General features: G+C 44.0%; 1 protein-coding gene across 1 annotated transcript; it reads right to left on the bottom strand.

Moving 5' to 3' along the window:
• Positions 1-486: 486 nt before the first annotated feature.
• On the bottom strand, positions 487-25,872 carry LRIG2 (leucine rich repeats and immunoglobulin like domains 2). The gene is made up of 18 exons (XM_072844590.1): positions 25,654-25,872; positions 19,618-19,689; positions 19,047-19,121; positions 18,416-18,550; positions 17,752-17,895; positions 17,474-17,617; positions 16,713-16,856; positions 16,308-16,451; positions 13,456-13,536; positions 12,552-12,623; positions 12,349-12,417; positions 10,757-10,920; positions 9,237-9,557; positions 8,040-8,321; positions 6,803-7,252; positions 6,157-6,306; positions 4,589-4,870; positions 487-3,954 (listed from the first exon to the last, which is right to left on the bottom strand). The coding sequence occupies exons 3-18, from the start codon at positions 19,115-19,117 to the stop codon at positions 3,725-3,727; spliced, it is 2,883 nt and encodes a 960-aa protein (XP_072700691.1). The 5' UTR covers positions 19,118-19,121; positions 19,618-19,689; positions 25,654-25,872; the 3' UTR covers positions 487-3,724.
• Between the last annotated feature and the right edge of the window lie 782 nt (positions 25,873-26,654).

The raw sequence follows: 26,654 nt of genomic DNA on the forward strand, positions 1-26,654 counted from the left end.
TAGGAGGGACAGTAGCTGGTAGGGTGGGAGGCATGCACCTCTCCCCTCCCACAGCAGGTATGCGGGGCCACATGCTCACCCACTCATTTATGCTGACAGTCTGTTGCCAGAAAGAAAACCTCTTTGGTCCTTCAAAGGATCCGAACAGCAGGAGGACAGCGTTGGGAGCATGGCGATCTGCGAGTCTCCCGGCCCAGGGTCAACAGCACTGCTGGAGAATTACCCGCACATTTGCAGAAAGGGTACAGGGTGTTTCCTACTGGAAAACTGAAATAAGAACCACAGAATCAGAGAACGGGTGAGGCTGGAAGGGACCTCTGGAGGTCGCCTTGTCCAACCCTCTGCTCAAGCAGGGGCACCTGGAGCCAGCTGCCCAGAAACACGTCCAGACAGCAAAGCTTACTGTATTTTTTCCCTATGAAAGATAAATATCATAGAAGAATAATGAGTTATTTAATCTGCAAACTAACGGTGTTACACTGGATGCTCAATGTATATAGCATTTTATTGAAGTTATATTACAATAGACAAACATATATTACACATGCTATACAAAATATACATTCTTATGTGAAAAAAATATAAATAGACACTAGGAAATAGCAACAGGGAACACAAGCAGCTTTGCTCAGGCTGTCTTATGAACCCCCCGTTCCTGTACTGTTAGTACTTTGGCATTGATGGAAGAAACTGTTCGTGTTTACCGAAACCAGAATGGCCATTCTGTCCTCTCTGCACCTCCTGGAGGAAAGGGGAAAGACGACAGACCTGATTTTTTCTCCAAGTCTGCCTAGGAAGTTTTTCCACAATGCTAAGCACAGCACGGTGTTCACCTACTTAGAAGCTTCAAATATTTACAACCAGCTTATGGACGTTAAAGAGATACCATTGCTCATGGAAGGATGCAAATGTCCTAATTCATAACGGCAGCTTTTATAGGCCAATATCTCACACAAATGAGTGCAGCTTTAGCTCCTAAATGGCTTCAAGAGCTAGCACTTCAGTTTGTTCTGGTGCAGACAACATTAATTTTAAAGCCTTGGTCTTGGCCAAGCACATCCCACCTACCTAAAGGGAATTCACTCACACAAAGGAGTTGCGCTCAAAGTACACCTAAGGTCTGGACATCAACAGCTGTACTGTGACAGAGCTGTATTAGCTCAACTCCACAGAAGAGAGGGGTGAAAGGAAAAGCAACAAGCATTTGCCAAATGGCGATGGGAGACAGAGCAGTAGTAGGGGTGCTATTTTCCCACTAGTGGGAAATTGTGGCTCTGCACATGCCAAGAAGCACTCTGCCACAGCAGCCTGCGTGGCTATCTGGAGAAAGCAGCAAGCAGCCCAAAAGCATGAGACTTTTCTGCTCCTGTAGTTTCATGGCCTGACCTTTCTCATCTGGATTTAAGCTGACAGTACTGGGTTCCTGCAACAGAGATAACTTTGGATTGAAAATAAGCACCATGTCTTAAATGCTGTCTGGAAAGGAAAAGACTGGAGGAACATAAAACAGAAAGGAATGAACTTACGATTCTTCTTTTAGCATGTTACTAAAACATTTCAGATGTCAGAGCCCAAAAAGAGTTTAACACACCTGTGTTTCTCTCTGCTTTATCCAAAGGTCAAGGACAATTGGATCCTCTTCCTACTAAAGCTGCTGGCTATCAAAGCAACCGTTGCTTTGAGAGCATGGTAAGAGCCCTTGATAATATTTGCTCATTTGCATAGATCTGACTATTATTCACGCCCAAAGAGCTGTGGGAAAGTAATCATTATTCCCAGCATTTCCTCACTCATTTACTCAAATAATCCACAGTCTCAAAAGTTTCAGCTGTGATTCTGCACGACTGCATCTGACACTTCAGTCACACACCCTTCTATCCAGGAATGGATCACCGGGAAGTCTTACATACCTCTCTCGGGCTGGTCCAAAAAGGTTTTTCTGTCTTTATAAAAATACACCATGCAGCTGTTTTCATTTGAGTAGATATCCTACAACTTGAAAAACTGCAACAATGAATAGGAAGAAAGCCCCCTGCTCTTCAGGCGTGAGTATACAGCATAATGTTGAAGCACTCCAGCGCTGAGCACAACGTACTTGCTGAAAACCCATCACTGATGAGTCTTTAACCCCTGCTACACAAAGGTGCATTTTCCCAGAAGGAAGAACTTTTCAGAAAGTCTTTATAATGTTCTTCCTCCTAATTTTGTCAGGCACATTCCACTGTAATTAATTAAGTTTGCGTTTCCTCTGTCTCAGCAAGTACTGGATTTTCAATATTGAGTGGTTCCCTGCATATCGTTTCATTTCTCACCTGTCAAATATTTAAACATTTTGGCCCCGCTGAGGTCTAGGGAACTATTTTAGAGAGTTCAACAGAGCAACAATTTTGCCTGATATTTTACAACAGAAAAGGACACAAGTGTTTTAAACTACATATGCCTCTTGGCTGTGCAGAGGACACAGAAAATCCACAGTATAGTTCACTGAGTATTTATCAAATGATCTCCCCATTTATCCGATGCTTTTCATCACAACATTCTTTTTAAAAGTTCACTTAACTGTCAGCTAGGAAAAATACATGGAGTCTCTGCAACATACACAATACAAAGGCTTTTTTTTAAGATAAAAGCTTAGATAAACTTCTGAAACAAACCACTCAAAATGCCCATCTTACAGCTATTTTACCCGATGACCAGAAGAAAACATTTTGTGTACTGTTCTTTGTTTGCTATTTACAAGAACTTCTGGGAAGCTGGACACTGCAGCCTGGAACACAGGTTAACGCTGCTTGTTAATGCAGGGTCTGTTGCGCTTTATGCTCTACTGGACAAGACGGGTGCCTGATGCGGAGCTAAGGACTCTCAACACTTAAGTGGGTCAAACCTGGAATTCTGCTAATGCCACGAAATGGATCAGCTTGCAGTCAGGTCAGCCAGGCTTAATGCATGCAGAGTTGTAGGTAACAATGAAATTCATCAATATCACAGTTTCACCACATACCTACAGTAAATTCATTTCTTTCCAAAATGAAGACAGCTCTATCCCCTCAGAAACAAGCTTTCAGTCTCACCAAAAAAACCCCCAAACCATATGGCTTGATATGCAGCTGTCAAGACTAACAGTATGATACATACTTTGGCATAATAAAAAATATATTTACATTACAGCCAACACATTTATATGCTTAGTGTATATAAAATATTTATAAATGCAAATTTATTTACAACTAGAGTCCATTATTCATAGGAGAAAACAAGCCCCAACATTAGACTGGTAACAGACGCCTGCCAACAGTCTAAGGAACAAAAAGCTGGCCAAGAGTTTTATGCTTACAATTACTGGAGAATTCCATGAGGAGGCCCTGAACATTTGTTTTCAAGCAGACAATGCAGTGTGAAATAGCTATGCATTCTTGAGAGATTTTCAAAGCATGCACCAACACAAAGGCTGCTTCCAACATCAGAAAATCCATGTTTTAATGCTATTCTTGTGGATATCGCTAATCATCCATGTGTTCTGTTGCACATCCCCATTTTCCAATATACAGAGATCCAAGGAAAAAGGGCATGTGCCACCTCCTCCTAGGGAGTCTGACTCTGTTTCGTCAGCCTGTAACTGTAGACACACGTACACAAGCATCTTTGGCCTTGGGGTTAATCCTGAGGTAGTAAATACAAAAAGTCAGTTGATATGGATTTGCTTTCAAGACTTCATTTTAGTGTCTTACGTGGTTTCGCTATAGTCATGAATGTTCCGTGTCCTAGTAAAATCAAAGTTATGTTCACGTAACCTGTGGCAAGGTCTGGGTGAAGCAGCTTGTTCCCGGTCACTGTCAATAATGCCCTCGCTTCGAAGAGGTCGTGGGGTCTCACGGGCTGACTGCTGACGCAGAAAGTGTGAGTGAGAGCGCGCTAGGTCTTTGTTTACTCCCCATAAAGGAATCTGAAAGGGTTCTGAGGAAGAAAAATCAGAAGATGAACAGGAGTGAGCTCATGATAAACACACTCAAATTTTAGACACATTTGAGTTGTGCCACTCAGCAATAACGGTCTTTCTGAGGTTATTTTCTCTATTTTTGAGAGCATATTTGACGGGATGCTCTCCCATTTCAGCAATCTGTTACAGTAACTAGAAACAACACACACAGTTTCAGTGTGAATTTTTAAAAAGGATACCTGAAAGAAAGTCAACATAAAACCAATCAGTTTAGAAAAAAAAAGTCTTTTGGAGTTCTTTGAAACTCAGACCAGCTCAAACAGAAGGGCTATTTGAATTTCCTATGTGAAGCTTTAACTCTTGGCTAATAGATGTCCTTGAAGTACATGCAGGGATCACATTCCACAAGCTTTAAGAGATGAACTGCAGATTAAGAAATACTCTCTTTTTAACATCACCCTCTTCAACTCTTGGGTACTGGATGCAAACTGAGGGCTAGTTCTGAGAACAGGTCATTAACAAACAGATGAGTTACTCCACAAACTACAGTCACTTGAAGAATTAGCTGTGGATCAATAGTGAAGGGCAGCACAAGGAAGGCCAGAGCTATCAGGGAATACAAAGCAACAAGAGGGAAAAGGGGACACTCACCATTAATCTGCTGGGAGGAGATTTTCTTTTCATTTATTTTGTCATGCTTGGTAAGAAAGACAGACATGTCTCTGTCTGCTAAGAGATTATCAAGAGTGCCAGTTTCATGCTGGGTGCGTGCTGTATACGTTTCCTTAGGCATCTGCACCATGAGATTAGGGACAGTTTGATCCAGGGGGTCCTCTTCTGTGATGTAGGCATAGGGACAGTACTCTCGTGTCCTGGAGTAGATGTTTGCGTTGTCGTAACAGTCTGAGCAGATCACCAATGGCGCTGCACCACCTGACAAACACAATGGAAAAACAAAACACTCTCAAAGAGGATAAGGATGCTTGATTTCCATAGACTCTTTCATGTCTTAGCATGATTGTGTATTACAGAGGCACGGTTTGAAGGGCCTTTATACAGTTAATATGGCAACAGAGTACTCAGCTTGACTGTTTACTGAAGTCACTTGAGAAATGCTCTAGATTCACCACCATCCAAATTCTCAATAGCACTGCCCTTCTGAGGTCGACCAGGAGAAAACCACGGACATGACCAACAGCGATCTCATGTTTGCTCTCCTGTTTCAAGGGCAAAAGGGTTCCATGCAGGTCCAACCAGCTTGGGCACCAGGCTGAAACAGCCCTGGAATCAAACCGGGATACCTACCCACATCGGCTTATGTTCTTGTGCCACACTTGTACCCTGCATGCCCACACGCCTCAGACCAGATGATCAAGTGGTCACTGAGATGAGCTGCTTCTCAACTCCTCCCTGATACAGACTCTAGCATAGTAGGACTACAGACTAGAGGGAATGGATCATGGGATGGATGTGAAAAAAACTTACACTGAAGGATCACTTTTGAAAGCCAGCCTATATAACGATTGGATGGCTCCTCAGCATCTGTATGGTAAAAATAGCATCTCTATAGACTCGGTGATGCAAATATCCTGAAAAGGGTCCAAGCAAGGTAGGGGAATAGCGCAGACCCTTTAGTTATGATTGTAGCAAGCAGACTATATGTCTGGCAGAGCCAGTAATTTTATGCCAAGGACAAAAGGTACAGCAACTCATCTTCCAAGCGAACTTTATTTCCACCTCTATTGCCTGGACTCGAGAGGCCAAAGGAAAAATCTACCTTGACATTTAACCCAGGAATTCTCTAATGGCATCCCTGCCTTGCTGAACAGATCACAAACCCTGAAGCAAAGAGCCTCTGGAGGGAACTGTACTACTCTGTCACTCGAAGGACAGCAGTCATGGCATCTACACGCAAAGGCACTCATAGCAGATGTGAGCCCAGACGTTGCTGGACCAAAGATTAAACGATGCGCACAGAATGCAGAAGCCTCAATAGCAGAATATAAACAAACATTAGAAGAAAAACAGGAGATGCCTCAAACTCAGAACAATCAATGGAAATTTTCGGATCAACCTGAATTCTTCTCTAGGAAAAGTCACCTTTGACGTTAACACGCAGTACTACCCTGCACGTGCAATACCGCTGCCAGCTACAAGGACTAGATGGTGCACTGGCATCCCGCTGAAACACAAGTAATACACGTGAGGGCGTTGCTTACCATCTGTGCCTTTATGCACGTAGCTACCGGCTGGAGGCATGAGCTGCTGATGGCTTCCTGCCTCTGAGTTACTGTAGCCTTCCTGAGGCTCTGACAGAGTTCCTTGGGAGGACAGATAGCTGGGAATGTCTGCAGGTAGGTTCATCTCCTCTGCAAGGCAGAATTAACATTGATGACGTTAACAGCTAAGTGTGAAGATTTCAAGGTAGTACCAACACTATTACCCACATTAACAAAAATGTCATCCCGAATTTCAACTCACATATAGTTTTCTTTTTTTGTATCTCAGTGATTAAAAAAAAAAAAAATCTATATAGCTAGTTCAAAACAGGGCCAGAACAGAAATTTACACACATTATTCCAGGTCCTGAAAACATTTGTTAAGTTTACTCAAATATTTATTTTCAAACTTTACTGTTTTCCCTCAACATAGAACAAATCTAGCATGTAAAGAATAAAATAAACACACTTTTGATATTTAAAAAAAACTCTAAAATGAAGGAATTTGAGCAAATCCCCAAAGAGATTTTAGAAGGAAATCTTCAGTTCTTCAATCTTATCATCTGTAATGAATCCAGAAAATTCACCACTCTTAACAAGTGTTTTGGATTAAAAACAGGGCTGAGGACTTGCTTTTGCACTTTACCTGTGTTAGTGATGCTGTAATCTTCACTCTTCCTTCTCATGTGGTAGATCACGATAACCCATACCAGGGAAGTTCCCACAACACAGCACACCACGACAATAATCACAATGCCTACTGTTGTCCAGCCATCCTCCTCATGGACAATGCCGCTCTGGGAAGAATCACAATTTGGGGAAGCCAGGACATTTAGGTAAATATGGCCACGCTCGGTGCCCAGCGTGTTGGACATAATGCACGTGTACTTCCCAGCATCCTCTAGTCCAGCATCCACAATGATAAGGAGTTGATTTGCCGCAGCAAAAAAATGCCGTTCTGTGACTGTCAAAGGGCCATCGTCTTTAGTCCAGTTGAGGCGAGGGGCAGGACTGCCACCAGCTATGCACTGCAAGACAGCAGTTTCACCTCGGGATACTGTTCTGTCTTCCAGAGGCCTAACGAATGAAGGAGTTTCTGTGACAGTGGAGGGAAAAAAAAAAGTAAGGTAACTTCATTGTGCAACACCAGTGCGTACTCCATGATATTTAAAAATCTGATCTTACAACCTGAGCCTAAACTTGAGCAATGAAACACAGGATTCAGGAAATCCTGTGAGTTCAACTCTTCTGTGGATCACTGCAGCAAATGCAGGTACAGCAAACATCCCCAAAATTATGCTAGCCACAGTCTGGTTTATGTATTCCAATTCTAAATTTGATTATGACCATAACATTAAAAGTCAGTGTCTTCAAAAATACTGCACTCTAGAAGGAGCTGTCCTTCCATTACTACTCAGCATAGTTCATGTTACCTGCTACTAAATTTGTTCCAAGACAACACAAATTATCTATCTAGTCTACACTGCTGGATTGAGATATGGCCCTCAGTTCTCTCCTGCAAAGATCATACTAACTTCACTGGTCAGCACTATAGCTTAGCTTCTAAAGCTTCCCTGTTCAAAAATCATGGCAAGTGCCGCATTCAAATGCCCCAAAACCATGCAGAGCAGTTAGAGATGCTGTTCCAGAGGCAGCATCCTTAAATTTAAAGGGGGGGGGGGGGGAGAGAGCAACCATGGGGAAAAAAAGTCTTCTTGTTCCTTATTGCAGAATTCCATCCACAGCTAGAGGAAGAGGAAACTAAGCTCTTTGCATTTTAACTTCATTCTTTAGGACTTAAGCTTGCTACTGACAGATAAGCTACACTACCACTGCAGAAGTGAAGTGATCCATATGCAAGCACAGATTAGCACACCACTTACCTAACACAGTCAGCGTGGCATTTGCTGACAAACCACCTGCAATGTTTTGTGCCATACAACTATAGATTCCCATGTCTTCTATTTTCACATTTGCAATAAAGAACACATCATCCTCAGGCATGACATGCATCCTCCTCTCTCTCGCAGCAGGGAAGTCTGTGCCACCATCTTTCTGCCAGGAGATCTGTGGAGTAGGGTGGCCCTCTGCAGCACACTCCAGCCGGGCCATCGCCCCAGTGCGGATAGTAAGATCCATGGGGGTTTTCAGGAAAGAAGGCAGCTCTGGATCAAAGGAGACACAGGTTCAGTATTTTCAGTACCAGGGAAAAAAGCAGCAAAAACTCCACAGCACAGAGAATATCTGAAAACAAACAAATCTGAAACACACCGGTAGTTCTCCCTAAGAGAGGGGGCAGATTCTTCTGAAGAACTGCACAAATTTTCAGTGCTCATTTCTAAGAGCCTATCCTCCAAATTTAAATACAGTATCTACAGTGTTCATTTAAGATGATCTGAAGAACAACATTTCTCATGGGGAAAAGACAGGGAAAGGTTTAGCTTTCTTCATAAGCCCTTTGTCACACTTTTTCTTCCCTGGTAATAGGGAAGGTGAACTTCCACCTCATCAGTCCAAGTCTGCATTACCTATTCTGGACAAGCAAACACAACACAGGCACCTCTGCTCTCAGATACAATGGGGATCGGTGGTCTACTGACCGATGTGAACATTGTCTTCTTACCTCCCTTCCCTCAAGCCAAAATAAATAGAATCATTATGCCTAAAAACAAAGGACTTCATAATTCATTTTTCAGAGTTTGTTTCTGGTCCCACAAGTTATTTTTACTTGAATCTTCCCTAGCTTTACAAACACATGGGGAAGGTGCTTAGTTCTGAAGGGACAGCAGAGGGAGCTTTTAGTTTAAGAGACTTCTACCTCCATTTAACTAGATGAACAACTAATTGTGTTATAATGAAAGCATGGGAGATACCTGCCCCTTTTGAAAAGTGAACAGAAGGCTTTTCACCCACAAAAAAAAGAATCACTTCTTTCCTGTTTTATAAGATGATGTTTGATACTTCTAAATATCAGTGAGAGAGTCTTGTAAGACTATTTTGGGCCAGCCCTAGTGAAAAATAGCTATTTAAATAAAGCTTTAGGTTAAAAGTGTTTCTCCTTTGTTACTATGATTGCTTACCATTGACAGTCAGCTTGGCTTTGTTGGAATAATTGGAGCCAAAGTGATTGGTGACGATACACTGATACTTTCCTTCATCAGTGAAATTCACATTGAAAAGGTGCAGGACAGTGGTATACTCGACCACCTCACCACTTCGCTGCTGATATCTGGCAAAATTCTCAACCTCTGCATCATACAATACTTCACTGTCTTTACGCCAGGCAGTGGACATGGGTGAATCACTGCTGCTCACAGCGGTGCAAGTCAGAGTCACATTCATGCCTCGCAGAGCAATTGTGGTCTCAGGATGCACTCTTATCTGCGGTTTAGGGAAATTATCTGAAAATAAAAGCACCAAGATTAGTTACGTTCCTCTTCAACTTGCAGTTACTACTGCAAGAAAACTCACTCAAGACAATGTGAGCAGAAAGAAAGCTTTGGGAACAGATGTCCTGCTTGATGTGCACACACTCAGCAGTTTTCAGCTGGAAATCAAGCTCTGAAAGAGGATTAGAACCACACGTAGGCATACAGAATAAGCATTGAGAACAATCGGCATAGAAGCATGGTCCTGAGCAGCGCCCTGCATTTTGTACAACTGTCTGGAACTTGCTATATTTAGATCACACACAAAAGCCGTGCTCGGCTGAAGAGCTAGGCTATTTTACAAAGGACTGAGACTTATTTTCAGATAGTTTAAGCATCCTGAAGAGCCTTTAAGTTCTACAAATACAAAGCACAGCAAGCCGGCAGTTCACTATCTCATCCCACTCGATCAGAGTTATTTCAATACCTATTATTTCAGCAAAGACATTCTCGTAGGCACACGCAGCGTTCAGTGTCAGGCACCACTGTGGTGATATTAGCATGGAGAAGTGGGTGCTTGCGCCTACATGATGATTACAGTAGCCTTTACCACCAAAAGAATGAAAGAATTGCGTACACGCAAGTAACACTTATCAGATTGCTCACCCAGAAAATGGAACACCAGACTATTTCCAGGCCTGCCACAGACTTCACACATGACTCTGGGCAAAGAGTCTCTCAGTTTTCCATCTCACAGTTCGGTTACAAAAATAAACAGGCTTATGTCTGAAACTGTGGTGGCAGAGACCAGATAAACATTACAGATACGGAGCATCAGAAAATGTGCCAGAGTATTAACTACCCCAGCCTTGCTGGTATGGACAAGAACCAACAAGGAAGTGTCAAACAGCCCTTCCAAAGCTAAAAGCATTCATAACCAGGGAGAATGGAAGCATAATCAGTTTTCAACAGTAACCTAAATGAAAAACAATGCAGTCTCACAGAATTACTCCCTCAGGTTAGCTTCAGTGCTCAAATACAAGAAAACAGAGCAAAGAGAAACAGACTTAAATCCCAAACTCCAAAGCAGACCCAGTGATGTACACAGGCCCACGTATGCATCATGGCCGAGACCCAGTACCTCCAGCGGTGCTACAGCCCGATTTCAGAAAGGTACCTGCACAGATTTGTGTTACCATGTTTTTATATCAAAAGTCATTCAAAATACAAACCACAGACAAAGTCATCAGGGTCCACACTGAGAAGGCTTTGTCCCGCTAACCATTCAGGATGAGCACAGCTAACGTTCACAGCCTGCTGTAAACGGCTGTCAGTGAGCCACTGCGGCAGCCATTTCAACTGGCAATCACAAAGCAAGCTGCTAGTGTTCAAAATTCTGCAGAAACAAGGCAAAATAAAAGTGTGATTAAAGTTTAGTATTTCACATTCCTACATGTGATTTCATGCAGCAAGACAACTTAAAGCGTATACATTCAGAAATTTCAAGATTTTCAGTAGTCTTTTATGCCTATGGGTATTTATTATAAAATGTTAGCTATATATGCTATATACAATCCAGAAAAACCTTCCCACTATGTCAGCATTAAAACCTCGTATTTCTTTTTAATTCTGAAGAAAATAACTTCGGATTTTCAACTTCTAAAAAAAATAAGCCTGTCTTTACAATTACTCCATCCCTCTTTAAAGCAATTAAAAGGAACATAACACTGCAGAGCAGCTCTATGTCTCAAACTAAACACACTTGCCATTATGAAATTAGTGTAAGCCTCAATATTCACTTTCATGCCAGCTAATAAATATTTAAGAATGGAAGTGATTAGTTTCATACAGGTATCTACTGCAGATGGTTTTATCTGCTCCACAGAAGAACTGCAAACAGGAAACAATGATGGGTCACTTTTTCCCCACCACCTGCTTTCAAAGTTTCCTAAATATTATGTACAAGTATGACTGACTGGAGAAAGTCCAGCTTTTTAACAACAAGTGATCTGCCACTAGATGAATCCAGTAGCGAGAGAGGACAGGCACACAAACAAGCCAGGATTCCATCCTGCTGTTTGCCCACACATACCAACGATTCCTCAATTTTAAGATACATTAGAGAAGGCAATGAAAGTCTTATCTTTAACACCTAAAACGTGTCTCCTCAAACTGGCAGATCTTGTGGACTAACAGTCCCTCTGCTCAAGATTAACTAATTGAATAACAGTTTTAAAACAGATTACATGATATTCAGAGACTTTATCTCATAGAGACGACTGCGATACAGTAGGATTAGTCTTGCGTGTGAAGGTCACTTCACATTATAATACTTTAAATGTCTGAAGATCACAAGAGGCTCTAGCAGCTCAAGCATCTGCTGAGCAAGTAAAAATTTTTGTCTAGCTGTGAATTTTAAAGCCTTTCCCTAGCCCCCAAAACAGGAAGACAAAATGTAGCATTTGCTAACCCCCCTGAAAGATTCCTGATGAATAATTTATTTTGTTGCCTGTCTACATGCTAGCGTGTGCTGAGTTTGCTGCAAAATCATAAGATATGAAAAACTTAATGGTTCAGCATTGCAAGAAAAAAATTATTTTCTATTAATTGCAACTAAGGAAATGGAGGTGCAGATTTTAATCAAACCTTAAATCTAAGTATACTGCTACTGAATTTGAGTTGATAATTTATCAGCATTGCTTTACATATTTCACGATGAAAGCAGACACAGTTCCAGTCAACTTCAGCCAATCTTACAATGGCTGAAGGATTCTTTACAAGGTAGGACTTCTAAAGAATCTGTAAATAATTGTCATGAACTTACAGCTCCTTCAGGTGAGCCTGGGAAAATGCATTTTCTTGGATGGACATTACTGCATTGTTGCTTAAATCTCTGTAAGTTAAGCAAAGAGAATAGTAACGGGTAAGTATGATTTCATATGCTACCTTCAGTTAAATTCTTGAAGATTTGACAGAGAATAGACAATTGAAGTTGACAAATAACTAGAAGTTCTACAAAGTACTTACAGATGTTCAAGTCCTTCAAGACCAGAAAATGCTTTTTTGGTAATTGACTTAATCTGGTTTCCTTGCAAGATTCTGAAAGACAAAGCCCCCCAAACCCAGAAACCAGTCTGAATGTCAGTATCAGTTCACAAATAAGAAGTTCCCTATGATGTTTAACTAAGTTTTTTCTAATTCTAGCTGAGCTAAAAGACCAAATGCTATTTTTTGAGCTTAAAGGCTCAACTAATTTTCCCAAGAACAAGGTTTCTTGTCCATTCTTAAGGTAGAGATTTGGGTTAGAGATGTGTCAGAAGATAATTTAAGTCAGCAGAATGAAACAATGATAAGTAGAACTTGGGAGTGGAGCAATAACTTCCTAATACCAATCTGCCACAATCACATTAGCTCCTGAGACTGCACCCTCATACCAAGCTATTTGTTACAAGCAATGTCTCTAGCTCCACAGGATGGAGCTTCCTACAAAGCACACGGCACTGGATGCAAAATGCATCATCTAAGTACTGAAAAGCTGTTGATTCAATAGTGTTTCATATTTGCTCAAAAATAATTTTTTTTTTAATAAGTGCTAATTTTTACCCAAACTAAAGAAGCATAAAAAGTTACAATCACCACACAGCAGGACTGGGCGATTCAGTAATAAATGCAGTCAAATACTCATGCTTAATTTCTTCAAATTGGTGCTGCAAGGTGATCCAGCGCTACACAGATCCAATGCTCCTGACCATGGAACCCAAGCCTATATCAAGAGATTGTAGCACAGAAGCGGAAACACACTGAATACAGCTGCCAACTAGCAAGGCTTCCTGCCTCGTGTCATTGATTTACAATTACTTAATATTTTGCACTCTCCCTCTACCCTGCGTGCCTGGGAAGTACTGTCATTTCAACGGTTTGTAATACATACAGTTTATCCAGCCTGCCGAGTCCCACAAATGCTTCATTTGCATCTTCTATGGCCCAGGAGATCTCATTGTTCCGCAAGTCCCTGCAGGAGAAGAGCCTTCTAATAAAGAAGCCTTGTAACATCATCACGACCACTGCCAGTGGCGAGCTAGGGAAGAGAACTTACTGCTGTACAGGCCTGCTATGGTGTTCTGGCACAGTCTCACCTGGAAGGTCTCAAATCTTTTATAAAACTAAGCTTGTCAGAAGATGAATATTGCATTTCAGAGATGCAAGAGAAAATAGAGTTGTTCAAGATCAGTGCCACAGACAGAACCACAAACAAATTCTGCAGTACAACTTCTTGATGTGGTATTTAAGGAAAGACCCAGTCTGACTAGCACTTGTCATGTGATGACTATTACCAGAAGCTGGGAGAGGCTCCTGAAGCAAGTTGGTTCATGTAAGTGAATTAACCAATACACTAGCAGCATTAATCTTCCCGAGTAACAGGCTTCTAATAACATTAGCATATTAAGAGATTACACACAGGTTATAGCGTAAGGCTGCCAGGCACAAAGTAGTAGATTTTCAGAAAGAAGTTGATATTCTGCTCACAAATCTCGTTACCAGCTAATGGGATTTCTGTTTGACCTCTGCACAGCACTTTGGCCCCTCATGTAGGAGAGCAGTCTAAACAGCAAAAGCCATATAACAATATGGTTCAGAGGGGATTAAATGCTTTTTAGAGAGAAGGCAAAATAAATTCAGTTGCATTTTTAGCCTGAATGGCCTGGACTGAGCCAAGAGTGTCCGTCAAAGCCACAGTTTTGGTCTGTTTTGGTACCACTGCGCACAGAAGTCCCAGCAGACAGGAGCGTGTTTAAAGGAAGAGATACACCAACGAAAAATAGTCTGTACTTCATTTTACCAGATATTATATGCATCGGCTTGATGGAGCTTCCAAACAAGTCAACTGACACAGAAAGCAAACTACATATACAGGCAATTGTATACATCATCTCATATAAACACTTCTTTCCTTGTGCTAATGGTGGAAAAATGAAGTATCTATTTTCGTTGTGTGAGACTGTAAATTGCGTAGAATACCATCCTGGAAGAGAGTGGGATCAACCTCCAGGACACTGTCAGTGGTAACATTATTTTCTTATTTTTCTTACTTTGAAATATGGAAGTCTTGTTATTAACACCATGCAGCAATCACTTCCATGATTAATATATATACACTTTAAAGTTTAGGGCAAAAAGAAAAGAATTCCATGATTCATGCATCACAAGGTCCTAACTAATATGGCCTTGATACTTGCTCACATTAAGTATTTTCCTCCTTGAAAATTATTCAAGCTAACGTACTGGACATGGACGTGATCTAATGAGAAGAATGAGTAGATGAATAATACACCAAATTTATTTCCAAGTTGCTAATTCTTGTGATTTGAAACTTGTTTCTAGAATTAGCTCCAGGTCTGCTTCAGAATTTTAGATTGTGAATGCTGGAGGGGTATCAATGCCAAGCTACTCACAGTATTATGAAGTAAATAATGCGATAAGATGTAAACCTTCAAAGCTTCAGTGCTATTCCTAGATACACCTTTAATCCTACCTTGCTCTTACTACCTTTTAGTTGATACACGGTTTTTACAGTTCATTCTCATTAATTAAAGCTACATCGCAGAATAGCAGCAGGAGCTGAACATACAGAGAAATATTTACGTCAGCCTTAGTGCTGAAACAACCAGTATACAAGCAACAGCGGAACTAATCCTACAGCAACACGGCATCTCCTGTTGTTTGAAGTATTTTTACACTCCACTACTCAGACCACTTAGCAAAATGAGTGAGCAACCCAAAAGAAAAGCCCCTCATTGTGTGAGCTGAGGAGCTGGCTCCTCATGCTTGGCTGGGCACGAATGCTCGAGCCTTGTTAATCACCACTGCCCTCCGTCCTGCACATTCCAACCCCCAAGCAAATGGCCAGCCTCTCAGCTGCTGATGCCCCTGAGGAGCCCAGGAAAACCTACTAATTAATCTGCTCTTGTTCTTTTTCATGCTACTCTAAATCTAAGAAATTAGTTTTAATTATTTCATTAAAAGGTTGCATTAAGGTTAACAGAATATGACTGCTTACATAAATCTCTCTGGTGAGTTTGCTTATTTAAGCATTTATTTAATGAACTGACAGAGGGGTTACAAACTTTCACTCCTTTCTCAACTACCATTGTTTGGGATGATTACAACTGTTCAGATCTACTTGGGCCACTTTTTTTTTTTTTATTAAGAGCCAGGATTGCGTCTTTTCTTGTCAGAAATATCAAACAGCTGCAGCTGCTACGAAAGGTCCTGGCAAGAGCAGAGCTGTGCCTCTGACAGCAAGAAGTAATCCTACACCTCTCCCAGACGCTATGCCTATGCCTTCAGCACACAAGCCGGGTGGGATAGACCCTACCTTCTGCAACCAGAAGGATTCACCGCTTGGTTTCTGAGGTTCCACCCCTAACAAAACCATCTGGAACAAAGAGAGGTCCAGGCTGACCATTCGCTCCCCAACTGGCATTTACACAAGCTGACTATCCACACCTTCTCAGAACCCGTATGACATGCAACTGGGCACTCAAGGTCACCAAGCCACTGTTCCTTACCACCACTAAAATTAAGTGGTTTGTTTTAGCTGGGCCAGAATTCTGTTATCTCAGCAGACCAAAAGATTATCAGCCCTGCCACACCTGCAGGCAGGACAGCACACAATGCCGAAACACTGATCTCAGGCTTGCGCAGTGCAATATTCATTGTCTTTACTTCCAAAAGCTTCACTGCATTAAACTGAGATTTTAACTAGAAGTTTTCTGTACTTACAAGGTTCGAAGATTTGTCAGACCTCTAAACACACCATCGGCAATGTGACTAATGCGATTGTCACCCAGGTTTAGTTTCTCCAATAGACCAAGTCCCACAAAGGCAGACTCCTTGAGGCGAGTTAGCTGGTTGTAGGACAAGTCTCTAGAAACATTGAACATGCACTTTAAAGGCAAGTAGGGGGGGATTAATTATGAAGATACTATCGAACTTGATTAACTATTGAGTTTTGATTAATTTCTCTAACAGAACACTTATAAAAATAAGTAAAATACACAGCATTACCATGGACCTAACAAGGAAATTGAGTACGTCCTTTGGTAATTCATTATTGCTACATACATGCTATCCAATCTGTTATTGCAACATTACAAAGTCCCCAATGAAAAGCAGCCCAGGACTTACAGCTCAGAAAGTCTTTGGCAGAACTCCCATGCATCTGGACTGATCCTGTTAATGGCATTCTGGCTAACATAGAGTTGTTGCAAAGTCCGCAGACCATACAGCCAGCCCTTGTTTACTTCTGTTAAGTTATTATGTTCCAGTTCTCTGAGGAATCAGAAGGAAAAACATTTGCCAAATAGATAATCAATGAAACAAACACTTACAAAATTTCACCTTGTGGAGCTCAAAATTATTTACTAACATTAAGCCTTAGGCAACCTGAAATGCGCGATTATATTCATTCCAGTGAAACCAAGAGAGCAAACAAAAGTATATGAAGAACTGAGTAACTCAACACAGCTGCAGTGATCCAGTGGCAGAAGCAAAACTGTAATCTCTGTTCTCAAAGATTATTTATTTTTTTGAAATCTTTTGCTAGCACTGCACGGCACACCCCTGCGCTATCTCTGTCAAACAGTCACACAACAAAGAACCACCCCATGTTATGGGGAGTGCAAATGAAACCCAGCAAAAAGCAACCTGCAGAGTCAAAGCATTCTTGATCACCAAGTGGGAAGAATTTGGGGAGAGAGACAATATCTTTCCACCTCTGAAGTAACCAGACATGATATCAAAATAATGGGAAAATACAGATCTGTAAACTCATTTCCTGTGATGGTCATCAATATCTCAGCACAGCCTTGATATAAGGGAAGCCGTACAGGACACAACCCTCCACAGCTAGAGTCCCTAAAAGAAATTCCACAACCAGGCATACTCACAATTCTTCTATATTACCCAGGCCAAAGAATGCGCCATCCATTAGTCTGCTAATCCCATTGCGCTGCATTTTCAAGGACTTTAAGGATTCCAGTCCTTGGAATGTAAGACTTTCCACTATTTTAATCCGGTTCCTTTTCAGTTCCCTTAGATAAAGATAACATTCAAATATTAAGACATCTTGCGATAAGCATGACTTCGTAAAAGTCAAGAACACATACTGAGATGAACAACACAGCCGTAAACAGTATGTTTTTAAGCTTTCAAGACTCCTACTTACAGAAACTGCACGTGAGGCAACTTGAAGATCTTTGGGGGAATCACACTAATCCTATTTCTGTTCAGCTTTACCACCATTAGTGAGCTAGATAAGTTATCAAGACAGCCTGCTTCTAGAGTAGTTATCCTGTTGTTACTCAGATTCCTAGGAAAGGAAGAGGAAAAGAAGCCTTTCAGAACATGGAGAATTTTATGAACACAACTGCACAAGCACTTCAGAGCGACCGCTTTTTATTAGAACTCAAGTTCTTTGTGAAGTCACATCAGAAATCTGAATTCTGGTATACCAAACTAAATTATTTTTCCCAAAGGAATCAGTACTAGGAGCTGATTTTTACTGCACACCCATGCTTCACTTAGACATGGTCAAGACAATGTCAACAGTGATTTACTCAAAATGAGCAGAAATCATTCCATGTCCCTGCTGGCTGAAGCACCTGCACTTTGACAACAGCAGTTACTGTTTTCCATACTCTTTGAGAAAATGCAACACAGATTGGTATGAGAAGTATTTTATTTCAAGCACGTTTGTAGCTACATTGAGCACTATTACCAGTTCAAAGCCATGCAAGGCTGCCTACTTTAAGACGGCAGAGTAGATGAGGTCTTCACCATTATTGTTGTAGAGCCAGGAATCCCAGACATAACAGATCTCTCATACTTACAGGTACTTCAGTTGCATCCGTGGAAAAGAAGAAGCTTTAATTTCTGAGATAAGGTTCGAACTAAGATCTAGATTTTCCAACGAAAGGTAAACTTGGAGTTGCTCAGCATTTATTTCCGGAATGGTATTGTGTACCCTGAAAAATACCGGCAATAACTATGATTATCAAAACACGCCATCCTTCAAGTTGCACAGCTGAAATAGCTATAGGATTCTGTATATCAGTATTATTAGCAAGCCTCTTAAATGGGACCTGTAGCACACACTTCAGTGTTAATTCCTAAAGCAATACTGAAAATCCAAGAGCTATTTGCCACCTTGACATATGAATAGATTCAAATTTGGGGCCAGTAGTTGGGCTGTTCCTTGTGGGAACTGTCATTCCTAGACTGAATCCCTCCCCTTCAAAGCTGCCTGCCTTGGTTGACTGCATTTTATTGGTAATTTAGGGTGACTTGATTGTCTAACTGATTTGTATTTCTTTAAAGAGTGCTTACATATTCCCTAAAGCACTTTAGAGGAGTACTATTTCAAGACAAAAGAAGCTATGTTTTCCTACAACTTGATAGCAGAACTCTAATACAATTCTCCCACTTGTTAAACAAGAAAAAGGCAGACAAGCTATTACTTACAATGAGAGAAGAGTTATATTAGAAGTTGTTTCTCCAAAATATGGAATTTCACTTAGCTCATTGTAATTCATTTTCCTTAAAACAAACAAACAAACAAACAAGATTACTGGCACTTCAAGGAGAAGAAAAACCCTTCTGTACGCAGCAGAATTAACTTGTATCACAGACCACATTTAACAATTTTGTTACATTAATAATAGTAGTTGACAAAAAACAATCCCTAAAAGCTTAAATACTGATAATTTGAACAATTTAATAGTGAAGGATGCTAGTTTTTACCATTCTCATGGATACTATTACTTCTCTCTAACTTAGAATCAGCTATAGTCAAAACAAATGTCTCATTTCTTTTTAAAAATATTGGTCTTTTAACCTTTTATGAAAAAGTTTTCTGCTCACAAAGCATCAGTTTTATACATAAAATGTGCTGCCAACACAGAGCATCCATTTTTAATTAACTGGCACTGAATATTTCTACAAGTCAGACCAGATACCTAGACATGCAATGAAATGTACTAATTAGAATTAGGTACAAAATCTTTAGAGTTTATCCTCATAAAAAACAACTTACACTTCTTGTAGTGTATGAACAGACAAATCAATGCTCCAGTTGGATGACAATAAATGATTATGACTTAAATCCCTAGAGAACAAAGAGAAAAGTTATTCTACGTCCTGGAATAAAAAGACCCACGCACATTTTATGCAATCTAAAAGTTTTAAACCATATTTTTGATACACACAATTCCTCCTTCACCAAAGGAAGAAGAGGTTCTAGCTTGTTCTAGTGGTCACTCACAACAAAAGTCTGGTCAGTTTTATTTCTCTGTTTGAATCTAATAACTTTTTGTTAAAAAGGCTTCTTGAAAGAAAGATCATATCTGATCAGAGCGTTTTTCCTTTAAATCATAGCTTTATCAAAAAAGAAAAACTTTCCAGGGACATGAAAATAACTTCTTACAAAATGCCTGCTGTTTTCTACTGTTTTCTGTAGCAACGATCCCCATTTTCCCTGCCTGCCCAGCTTTTCAAAGAAGCTGACTAGTCAAGGCAGGCTTATTTTAAAGGAACAACATACACACAATTACCAAACAAGCTGGAGGGGAGAGAAACATGAGGCTGGGAAGCTTACAGAAGGCATGCTTCAGTGCCAGTTGGTTTTGCTCATAGGAAACAAATGCAGGAGTTGGATTGTTTCAACGGGCAAGAGAATTGTTAAATGTGTTTTTAATGCCCGTGCTGGATGTTGATGGTATTCCCATTGCTCTGACTTTAAAGCAGGATTTTACTTTTGCCTTGGACTCAGTGCATAACATTTTATAAGAAAAGCAAAAACATGAAACATGTCCACTTCTGAGAGGTAACTCTTTGGGCATGGACTATCTCCATTTTGTGACATGAGTCAAACCATGACCCCCCAAAAAAAAAAAAAAAAAATTCAGGTTCAGGATGGAAACCTGGTTCTAGCCATACCAGGGAGGAGAGACAGACGTCACTCCAAACAGTGAAACCAACTCATCTTTTTGACACCTTCCTGGCACGAGTCCAGAACGGAGACGAATCCTCGAAGCTTGTGCCGACAGCCCGAGCCGTTGTGAGTTGGAACAGGCCCCGCACCGCCACCGGGCATTGAGACACGGCCGATACCCTCACCACCGTCAGAAAACTGTTGATAGGTGCATATATAGCTGAACACTGCCTATTAAATCAAAAAGTCTGCCTCTGCTAGCTAGTTGTGCCTGCCTGTCAGCAAGGCATCACGCTTCTCACTCCATTTCCAATTCCGACATCGAGCATAGAGCCGTAATGAGCCATTTTCAGCAAGAGCTGTTCACCTTCTGATGAGTTCCTCAGATGAGGTCCTGTATCACGGATTCTCTTTCATTATTACAGAAGTAACACAGTATGTATTTATTATGGCTAGTCTTAAGATCATCAGGCAGGCTGCAGCTATGCTGACACAGGAGACAAAATTATCCTTTAAGAACAAAACTACCAGCTATCTGTTAAAAATAATATTAAAATGTAATTGATCACAGTTAAAAATACGTCTGTTGACAACCAGGCTTGGGCAGTCATGGCACCCACACGCTCGTCTGCTCTTGCGATAGCTTTGGGCCTGTGGTCAACTTCAACTACACCGAGGGCTGAGCCTGTAGAGACATGAAGCTGCCCAAAAACCATGACTACGGGAAGAAAAGAAATTGTACTGGTGGCCCTGCTGAAGAAGGGGTTGCAGTACAAATTTAATCCTCGCTGAGTACCAGTAAGCATCCATCGGTGGGTGTTAATGCTGTCACAAGAACCCTCCACGCAGGGAAGACTTGCCGATAACCAGAAGACAACCTGAACAGGACCTGGTTTTATTCACCCCAGTGCTCACGGCACTACCGATACACTTTTGATCTGTAAGACCAGAATCTATTGGGAGAGAGCAAGGACTTGACAGACTGTCCTTAACTTCCACTCAGGCTCAGCAATAAAGATACCGCTCTAGCAATGAATTATTAAAATCCTGGGTGTCATGGCAAGTCAGACGGTTTTTAATGTATTTTTTCAATTACATTAAGATGTAAATTATACAGATACAGCAGCAAACAGGTTTGCAAACAATTACTCATTTCTACAATTTAAAAAAAAAAAAAAAGAATCAAGGGAACCCGAAAAGAACAATGCACATGCAGCCACTGAATGCTACTCTGCAGGCCTGCTCCCTCAATAAATACAATAATTAAGCCAATCCTAAATGCCAGTAACACACAAAACAACCGAGTATGAAGTGCTCCTAGAGCAGCCTCCCCACGTCAGGGGAGGCTGAGCACTCAGGACACCCTCCCGGGCTGTCTGATCCTCCCTGCCCACCGCTGCCGGAGCCCGGCTCGGCCCGGGGCTCTGGCCATGCTGAAGGAGCCCGGCACGGCTGTGGGAGCCATCAGCCACGCTCAGTGGAGGGGGTAGCAAGTGGCAGCGCTGGCCCCAGGTCCCAGAGGAAGAGTCTTTCCTGGATCTTTCAATCACGCAGGCACCCAGCCAGCACTGAGGAGACTAATCTTGGTAGCAGTGGGTTTAACCAGACCAGGGAGTACTAAGCCACAGCACTTCCAACGGACCCGAGCGCAACCCATGGAGGAAGGATGAGACAATGGACACAGAAGATAACACCACTCCTCAAGGTGTCCAGATACTACACTGATGAGCAAAACCATGCCATGGGTGCAGAGCCAGACCAACCTGTGTGTCAGGCATGGTTAGCGGGCACTGACAAAGATCTCGGGAGTCAGATTAATATGCAAAGAAAACAGAAACTTGATTTTTCTAATGCCTTCAGGAAGAACAGAATAGAATATTTCAGTTGGAAGGGACCTACAACGATCATCTAGTCCTGACCACTTCAGGGCTGACCAAAAGTTAAAGCAAATTATTAAGGGCATTGTCCAAATGCCTCTTAAACGCTGACAGGTATGGGGCCTGGGCGATGAGGATCTGCTAACATTCAGGTATCCCCTCAGAAGCCTACTCTCTTACTACTAAGTTAGAAATTAAGATTTTAATTTAGAAAGCCCAGGAAAATATTTTTCTATTGTTACTCAGATTTGGACTATAACAAGGTTTGCATTAACAGTCCTCTTTCAAGAAGCTGGGTATAGTTCATACTTAAAACAGTTCTGACATTATTTATATCTAGTTACTCTTACTGATGCTTTTATTTTTGAAGTAGAGTGACTGATCACTAAATCCAAAGTGAAATACATTGCCTGATTTTCTGTGTTTATAGATGATTCAATCACACAGCTAAGGCTTCTGCTGTCATGCAGAACCAGATATAATTCCCTTGCTCTGAAAAAGCCAAAACCAAAGAACTCAACTCACTTTTTTACTGTGAGGCCCATGTTATACAAGATACAGAGCAACCATGCAAAATTTGTCTTTTAGAGTTTCATCTGGTATTGCATACAAAAGCATCTAAACATTCACTTTGAGCTGAAGTGGCATTCTTCTCTTCAGTAACTAAGACTGAACGCACACACCAAATTGATTACTTTATACGTAGTCCTGGAGAATGATCTTAATTCAGCCCAAGTGAGCATACCTGCTTCCTCCCCACGGCACTGTGCTGGGACAGGTGCTGGTGCAGCAACACAGCCAGCCATTTGAGCTGAAAACACGTAAGCTCACCCAAAAAAATCCTGTTGTGAATGGAACTAGCCGAACTAATTAACTGATACCTAATCCACTTTTATTCATCATCTCCCTACTTACCCGCATGTATAAACACACTTTCAGGCACTAGTATACGACTGGAAGGCAGCGACCACCAGCATCGTGCTTCCCTTTCCCCCTACAGATGACTGCCCTACAAGCAGGGCTTGCATTCCTCATTCTAAAGAATGTAATGTTAAGATGCACACACATCAAAAAATATTTGCTAACTCTTTGACTTCCCTACCCTTTTCATCACCCGCCAGGTTATCCGCAAAACATATGTAATTTAGCAGGAAACATGAAGTTACAGTTGCCTGAATACTTCCGTCAAGAAAAAGAGTTCTGAAGGTGCTCTCCTGGCCTAACTAAAAACAAAAAACCAAAACAAAATCAAAAACCCCACACACTGGAAGCATCACCTGCAAGTAGTTTGAAGGAGTTAGCAAAACCAAGAATTTTTAGTCCTCAAAGTTAGGTGAAGTGATATCACAGAACTGAGAGGAAAAAGCACATCAGGAACTTTTTCATGCCAGAAAAATTAAGCTTTGATTAATTTTAAACAGCTTGTATGCCTTATAGCTTGTATAGATTCAGAACTGCTAGAGTAGTCCTAGTGAAGAAAAAATGTCACCCCCACACACACACTCTGTGTGCCAAAATCCTGGAAGCCACAACAGAGAACATACACTTAATTATTGTTTGCAGCACATGTCAGATTGCATAACGTAGCACAGCACCAGCACCGCTTCTTCCCACTGTGCTTTGTGCCAAGCAGTTTTAAACACACCCTCTGTCAGCTTGGAGAAAGATACAAGTATTTGTCGAAGCTTGAAAAAGTTGCTCTCCAAAGAGCAGGGGTATGGTTTCGCTTATTAGCCACCTGGTGAACTTCCAGCTCACTCTTCCAGGCACTGACACCCTCCCTGACAAGTGCTAACGTTAAGATATCCTCGTACCTTTCTAAACGCGAAAGGTTTCACAGACAACTTAATTGTATTTCTACGCTGAAATACACATTTTTCTCTTAAACGCTTCCAATTGCCTACCACGAAGGGAAAGAAGAGAACTACAGAACCACAAAGGGGTGAGAAGGTGACAAGCTTCCTTGGACATGCCCAGTTTTTAATACAGATCAGACTCGAATCCTGCTAGAGGAATTCCTGGAGTTAACTGGACGTTGGTTTGTATGTTTATGCTACCTCCCAAACAGGCTTTTTTTTTTCTTGGTCTGGAATACTGTTATTTCTATCAACCAGGAAACACTCCGGTTGTCAGGCCAAGAGGGCCGGCGAACTCCTCTGTGCACAAAGGTGGTTTTCGATATCAGCATCTCGTACTTCAGCATCCCTTCCACCCCAGGACTCTGCAGCCAAAGGTGGCAAATGCAACAGTGACCATGACAGTAACAGCCAAGGAAAGACAAAGGCGTGTGAACGCTTTTTAGCACGTTGTCTAATTGAACTCTTGGGAGCAGAGACTAAGGGTGGGCTGTCAATTGTCTTCTTGTTTTGCAGGGGTTTTTTTGAAAAAAAATGGCAGCAAATGTCAAGGGGAGTCCACAATGGTTTTCCTGAGGGAAAAGGAGGGAGTCACTGGGTTGCAAAGCAGCAAAGGGATGCAGAGGAAATCAGAAGCAGTAGGCACTGCCACAGCCCACAGCCGAAGTCGGGGGCTGGAAGGAATATTTCTAAGCACAATTGTAAGGGACTACGTCCTACAGCTTGACCTGAAAAAAACGTTAGGTCCTAGCTTGACCGGCGTTACCAAAACTTCTACTAGCCACAGCCTGCTCCTGCTTCACGCTCCTCTCAAATGCTACCGTCACACCGCAGGGTAAGAAAGGCGTGAAATCTGTGCCTCGGCGACCCCAGCGCACGGGGCCCTCCTTCGGGCGGCGGTCGGTGCAGCGCTGCCAGGCCCCCTTTCACGGAGGCCACGTCTCGGCTCCAGCGGCTTTGACTCGGCCGCTGCCCGCTGCCCCTGCCCCGGCCAGCCAGGCTCCAGAGCCGGCGGTCGTTTCCCTCCCACCGCCACAGGCCTGCCCGCAGCGCTCCCGGGCTGTACCGGGCCCCCGAGAACAGCTCACGGACACCGAGCACCGGCTGCCGCTTCTGCCGCGCCCAGCACCGCCGGCCCCGCCGCGAACCTCCCGGGCCCGTCCCAGAGCCACGCTGCGGCGCCCGGGCGGCCCGTTCGGGCCCCGGCCTCGTACGGCGCTCCGCCGCCGGGCCTCGCGCCCCGCGCCGGGACGCCGCTAGGCCCCGGCCCCGCACACCCCACTCCCCCCCCCCCCCCGCGCCCGTTAGGCCGCGGCCTGCGCACAGCCCGCCGCCCGTTAGGCCCCGCGGCCCGGCCGCGCCCCGCCGCCGCCGCCGCCACCCGCCCAGCCGCCACGCTCACTCACAGGCCCGTGGTGCCGGCGGGCAGCGGCGGGATCCTCCGCGGGCCCGGCCCGCCGGGCAGGCGGTGCCGGCTGCAGTCCAGCAGGCCGCGGCGGCAGGAGCAGGGCGCGGCGCAGGGCTCGGCGGCGGCCGCCCGCGCCCACAGCGCCGCCGCCGCCAGCAGCACCAGCAGGGCCCGCGGCAGCGCCCCGCGGGCGGCCCGCACGCCCGGCCCCGCTCCCCGCATCCCCCGGCCCCGCGCCGCCCGCCCGGCCCGGCCCGGCCGCCGCGCCCCGCCCGCCCCGCCCCGCCGCGCCACCTCAGCGCGCAGGCGGCGAGGGGCGGGGGCTGCGCGCGGGGCGGGGGCTGCGCGCGGGGCGGGGCGGGGCGGGGCGGGGCGGGGCCGCCTCAGGCCGGCGGCCCTGCCCGGCGGCGGCCGCCTCCTCGCCTCCCGCGGGCCGCCCCGGCCCCGCCGCGGGGCCTGCTCTGCGCTCGGGCGGCGCCGCCAGCGTCGCTCCGGGCAGGGCCGCCCCTGCGGCGCCCGGGGCTCACGGAGGGCGCCGCGAAGGCTTGTCGTGCCCCCGCGCGCCACGTGTTTTCACCGGGGTGTTCGCGCCTCGCCGCGTCTCACCGGCCGGGGCCGCGCGTGAACGGCAGGCCAGGCTGCTTGTGCTGAGCAGCGGCTCCGCGAGAGGGGAGCTCCCTCGCGGGAGGGGGCAGCTGGGCCATCGGGCGCCGGTGCGGGCACCGCCCGGGAGCCCCGTGGCCTGGCTCCGCGCTCCCGCCGGCGGCACGAGGGCGGCCGGGCCCGCAGGCCCTCGCCCTGGCAGCGGTGCCGGCGGTTGCTGGCAGAGCCGAGCAGCAGCAGCGCCCAGCCCTGCGTACCGACACCTGCTCGCGGCCTGCAGCAGCCAAACCGCCGCGTACCTGCGGCCTGTCGCTGCGCGCCCTCTGCGACCCGTCCGCGTCCCGCCGAGGGGCCTCGGGCTACCCCCGCGCCGCGCTGCCGGAGGCGGCGGTTCGC

Source organism: Ciconia boyciana, chromosome 23 (assembly GCF_034638445.1).
Source record: "Ciconia boyciana chromosome 23, ASM3463844v1, whole genome shotgun sequence".
Lineage (NCBI taxonomy): Eukaryota > Metazoa > Chordata > Aves > Ciconiiformes > Ciconiidae > Ciconia > Ciconia boyciana.

Bases quoted from the DNA above. Each gene is read 5' to 3' on its own strand.
- LRIG2 (XM_072844590.1), bottom strand. From the start codon at position 19,117: ATGAATTACAATGAGCTAAGTGAAATTCCATATTTTGGAGAAACAACT. The intron at 16,452-16,712 runs GTAAGTCCTGGG...CAATGTTTCTAG, and splicing joins TGCCAAAGACTTTCTGAGCT to AGACTTGTCCTACAACCAGC. The intron at 12,418-12,551 runs GTAAGTACTTTG...CTTAACTTACAG, and splicing joins CTTGAAGGACTTGAACATCT to AGATTTAAGCAACAATGCAG.